At 42.8% G+C, this 5,206-nt stretch overlaps 1 protein-coding gene across 4 annotated transcripts in view; it reads right to left on the reverse strand.

Annotated features, from left to right (window-relative positions):
- Positions 1-543: 543 nt before the first annotated feature.
- e2f6 (E2F transcription factor 6) overlaps positions 544-5,206 on the reverse strand; it is an 11,741-nt gene continuing 7,078 nt past the window's right edge. For all 4 annotated transcript variants that reach the window (XM_048984832.1, XM_048984830.1, XM_048984831.1 and 1 more), the window contains 6 exons: positions 4,716-4,777; positions 4,142-4,370; positions 3,707-3,862; positions 3,059-3,173; positions 2,396-2,555; positions 544-1,541 (listed from right to left, as the gene is read on the reverse strand). In XM_048984832.1, the coding sequence (XP_048840789.1) occupies positions 1,528-1,541; positions 2,396-2,555; positions 3,059-3,173; positions 3,707-3,862; positions 4,142-4,370; positions 4,716-4,777 (736 nt within the window). In that variant the 3' untranslated portion in view covers positions 544-1,527. The remainder of the gene's footprint in view (positions 1,542-2,395; positions 2,556-3,058; positions 3,174-3,706; positions 3,863-4,141; positions 4,371-4,715; positions 4,778-5,206) is intronic.

Here is a 5,206-nt window from a genome sequence, read left to right on the forward strand (position 1 = left end):
CCCTGCGATGGGCTGACCCCCCATCCAGGGTTGTTCCCTGCCTTGTGCCCATTGCTTCCAGGAAAGGCTCCAGACCCCCTGCGACCCAGTAGGATAAGCGGTTTGGAAAATGGATGGATGGATATTATTGTTCTGAGAAGTTCACCAAATTACTGAGACAACGTGGCACCCCCCAGTGGTGTCCAGTGGTATTTAGGCTTGGTTCATGCAAAACTGTGCATGATTTTAGTCCTCAAGAGCACTAAACTGATTTATCATTTGTGCTATTATCCTCATGCACATGGTTTACATCAAAACTGAAGGCTTACAAAACAACCCATATATCGTCCCAATATTTCATATTGACAGAAATTGGTCATTTGTTATCTGAATGCTTGTAGTCTCACCCCAGATACACATGCAGACATTTTCAGTGCAACATAACCCAGTAATAGGCACCAAAGGCTCTATGTGATGACTAGAGAATAGTTTTGTCTGTGGTTCTAAGTTTTATTCAGTGTTTTGGGAACAAAAACAAAAAAAATCCAGCCTCCCACTCAGCCATGGCAGACAAGTCAAATTTTTTGTTAAAGCGTTGGGAAAAAACAACGCTCTGAAGCTCATATTATAAAGCATTACAGAAGGAATAACAAAATAGGGGCAAATCACATTGTAAATTCAGTTATTGATATTAAATGGCATGGGTGATAAAGTAAGGATGAGCTATACGGGCATTTCCACTCGGTGCACCAGACCAATGACACATACCCTTGATGCAAACCATTAGACTCAATTCAAAACACAAACAACATTGGTTCATTCAGCATTCCCTGCGAAACCTTTATAGGTCCCACTGGCCTTGGCATAAAATTCCGGTGGTACATTTAAAACTAACAAGCAGCCCTTTAGGGTTACATTAAAATATATAAAGCAGAATTAAGAATTTGCAGTAAATTACACTAGTGGTTTCAAATGATTTTTCACTTGTTTCGATACAAATCCATAACTAACAGCGAGTGGGGAGGTGACTTGCATGTGTACGATTACGGCAATGCCTGATCAGATAAACTACACTGAACTGGAGGGAACAGACAGGCCACCACCTTGATCTGCGAAATATTCCAGCTACCACTTTCCATCACGTAACTTGAACAAGGAAACCGAAGGCATTCGGCAATGCAGCAAAGCAAACCACAATGTTGTTTTTCTCATTATATATACATACATATATATACATATACATACATATATATACATATACATACATATATATACATATACATACATATATTATATAAATATAAAAATAAATCTTTGTACGATCATCTGACCATTCTTAAAATCTCAAGTATGTAAACCATGGGGTCTGGTCCATTGATTTGTTGTCATTCAATTTCCAAAAGAACAGCAATCCACTTCTCCAAGAATGAGGGTTCCTTGACAATGAGAAGTCCAGATTGAAAATAGGCTGTTTAGTGTTACTTGGTATCTGTAGGGTTTGGAGATTCCTACAGCAGAAGAGAAGCTCCCTTTGGTGCCATGCACACATCAATGGGAGGAGTCTGCAGGACAGAGAAAGTATGACTGATTTTCAGCGAGCTGCAGAAAAGAAAAAACTGCCCAGCTAACAAGATGTCTGATTCAAACACAGATGTGCTCATGAATTTAACAGACCCTGTGGCACAGAAAGAACCTTAGTGAAAAGTCAGACAGTGCCCCTATATACAAGAACATTCTAGAAAGGAAAGCATTTATCACTGTGGGTGTTACTATGATCTGACCCATAATCTTTGCAGCAAATGAACTTATGGACATATTATAGAAAATACTGAAGTCTCATGACTAGAACAGATCAACTCAACAACAAGTGTTTTTTAAACTTTGAACTGGTGCCTTAGTTATATGTAAAACACTATCACTTTAATTAATGCCTGTACATTACTGAATACAATGTGATTTACAGAAGTATTATTGTGTAAGATGGACGGTATCAGCTCTTTGTGGGAATCTCTAAAGTGGGCTTGTTTGCTTCCATCCGTTGCTGGTCTGTTTTTTGAATATAATAATAATAATAAGATACTTTACTGATCCCTGGGGGGAAATTCTCTACGCCTCCTCCAACTTGCTCTCTGAAGGTGATAGCAAGCTAGCTGTGAAGACCCGCAGACGTAGTGAAGCCAGGCTCGAACCAGCATCCTTCCGATTACAGCCATTGAGGCTGTCTATCGAGCCACACAGTGCCCCCCAAAACAGATGAGGTTGCCCGGAGGCTAGCATCGAACCCATGACCAAAGGGTTGTCAGTCTTACCAGCCGCACGCTAAACCCACCGAGCTATGCGGAATTCCAACTAAAGGATTCCCATAATTCCTGATTCTGAGAGCAAATTGCAGTCAGCCTCTTGGGTCTTTAAATACCTGCTTGGAGGGCTGTCACATGAATCCTGCCATTTTCCAGAGACATGAAGTGGCCCGACTCAGTCCCCACTGCCCCCTGGCTCCCGTCGATCCCATCTGTCTCACACAGCAGCACGTTGATTGGGCCTTTTGAGCTTTTCAAGCGGATCTGTATGCTATCCTGAGAAGAGACAAGTCCCGGTCAGCTTGGCCAGACTGCCAATGGATTGCTTATGTGACTGGAACCCCCCCCCCCAAGTAACAGTCTATAACAGGGGTCTCCAACTCCAGTCCCGGAGAGCTACTATCCAGTAGGTTTTTGTCCCACTTGGCTTCTGATGAGCCACAGCTGTTCCTGGTATTTACCTGAGAACAGGTGTGGCTCATCAGACGCCAGGTAGGATAGAAAACTTACTGGATGGTAGCTCTCCAGGACCGGAGTTGGAGACTCCTGGTCTATAACCAGTAAAAAAGCATATATGTGGCTTTAAATGAAGATCAAATTGTACCAAATTCTCATATGTGAAATGTACATGTGTGTCTGTCCCTGTAATCAAATTGGACCTCAAATCTCTCTCGTTTTCTCCATTATTGATTTGATGATAAGTTTCTGATAGACACCGACTGGGAAGAGACTTCTCCTGACCATGATTTTTCTTTGTACCTTTTGAGTTTGCAGCTTACCTCCCTGGGAGCAGGGACCTCCAGCTTGGTTTCCTCAGGAGCTCTGATCGCAATGATCACCTGGTCCTGGAAAGCCTTGATCCTGCAGATGTCCTCATGTGTCACATAGGCTGAGGTGGTGGCTGTTAAGGACTAGTGCAAACAGCCAAGGACACTGGCTATTATTCAAGACTAATGACCATTTAAATGTAACAAAGCCATTTTGAAGAAATATGACAATTTGAAAAACTCTGATCCGTATTATGATGAATCAGAATTTTGTGACTCAAAGAGCAATTCAGTTTCATACACAGATTGAAGCAATTTTCAAATGTGAAAATCAGTCTTTAGATCATTTAAAGATCATTTAAGTTTGAACTTCTAGGTACAGAAGCAAAAAAGTGAATCACTGAGCGGGCGCTGAGACAAACCAGCATCCTGCCCATGGGATACCCTTAACTACCCGCCAAGTCTACATTTTTGCTCCCTCCCAGCTCCCGAGCAAAAAACGTGAACTGGCGGTCCCTGAGGACCAGACTGGGAAGCACTGCTCTCTGGTCTGACCGGATCGTCCGTTTGTCAAAAAGTAGGAATGGAGATTTTGGTGCTCTGGCACTCAGAACACCAGGGTGTGAGGCATGGACGGTGACCATCGTGCGGAGAGGATATTCAGTAATGTCCTTCTGATCTGTCAGGGAGAAGAGCTGGTGAGCGCAGTCCTTTATGAGCTCATCCAGGGCTTCTTCCACAGCTGTCAGGTTCAGCAGCTCTTCCCTCAGCTTCAGAAGCCACTGGCTGGGCAACTCACTGGTAGGAATGGAACCACTGAAACAACATAGAGGAAGGTAGTACACACTGGCCCGACTCCCTGGCACAATCACGCGTCTGGCCCATCGCAATGCCAAACAATCACAGATTTTCTTGGAGCATTGTAGATAGGAAGGAAACAAGACATTTTTTTAAAGACAGACTTTTGGAGATCCCTCTCCAGCCCTCCACAGGGTTCTGTGACCAACCCTACGACTTACATTTGGACCCACGCATGAATACACACATGCTCAGCAAGAGGACCATGCCAGCTCAGGGGTGTCTAACAGAACTTACACCCATTGGATCTGGTTGGTGGTCCGTTTCTTGATGAGCTGGATGCCACTCAGCACGTTGGTGACATCGTAGACCCGCCTCTTACGTGCTCCGAGCAGCCGGGCCGCCTCGTTGAGGTCCAGCACACCCTCTGGAGCCATGTACAGGAGGTCCATGAAGCGCTTGGTGAGCCGCCCCAGTGATACGTCACACCTGTACTTTGTCTGCGAGGAGGGTGGTGGTCTGTTGCCTGTAGCGAGGGTGTAGATTTTTGAGGTCAGTGCTTAGATAGTCTCTCCGGAGTACAATATGGGTACAAAGTATCCATAAGTTCTGAAAGAAACTGCCTGAGGCAAATCAAGCTCATAATTATATGAAAATGGTTCATTCGCAATAGTGAATCATGCTCATTTGATACATTGTATTATTTTCAGCTTAAGAAATAGAACTCTAGTCAGTATCAGTGATAACTGACAAACCTTTTAGCCCAGTTTCAAACATATCACATCATTTCAAGCACAGAATTTAACTTCGACAATAAACGTTCCATTACTTAAAAAACTGTCAGTCGCATCTTTTAAACCAAGCCCCATACCTTTCGTTTTGGGAATACTGTCTTTTGGGTCAGCCTCTTCTTCAGTTTTTATGTGGTTATTCCTATGGTGGTAAAGGCATAGTTGGTTTTAATAATAATCTAACAGGCATTCACACAAGTTACACTTGCATAATTTTATATATGGATGTTCTGGAGGTGGAGCTAGGTTGGGAACAACTGTGAGCTATGGCCAACTAATCAGGCGTTTGCTAGATGCTTCTTAAAATTACAGGGAAAACCATGCATTTTATTCCAGACACCTACCAGTTTAAGAGCTTAAGTCTCTCTGTTCTTTCCTTAAAAATCCCTGTATTTCATAGCTCTTGTTGGCATAACAAAAACGAGTTTGTCCCACATATATGTAAGAGGAAATTCAATGACAATGTTTTGAAGTCAGTAACATACATAATTGTATTACAATAGATATATTACATTAATTAAGCTTAATTAAGTTTTATCCTAAGCCCTAAACAGCTGAGAAAGCAGGGTCA

Source organism: Brienomyrus brachyistius, chromosome 19 (genome assembly GCF_023856365.1).
Source record: "Brienomyrus brachyistius isolate T26 chromosome 19, BBRACH_0.4, whole genome shotgun sequence".
Taxonomy (NCBI): domain Eukaryota; kingdom Metazoa; phylum Chordata; class Actinopteri; order Osteoglossiformes; family Mormyridae; genus Brienomyrus; species Brienomyrus brachyistius.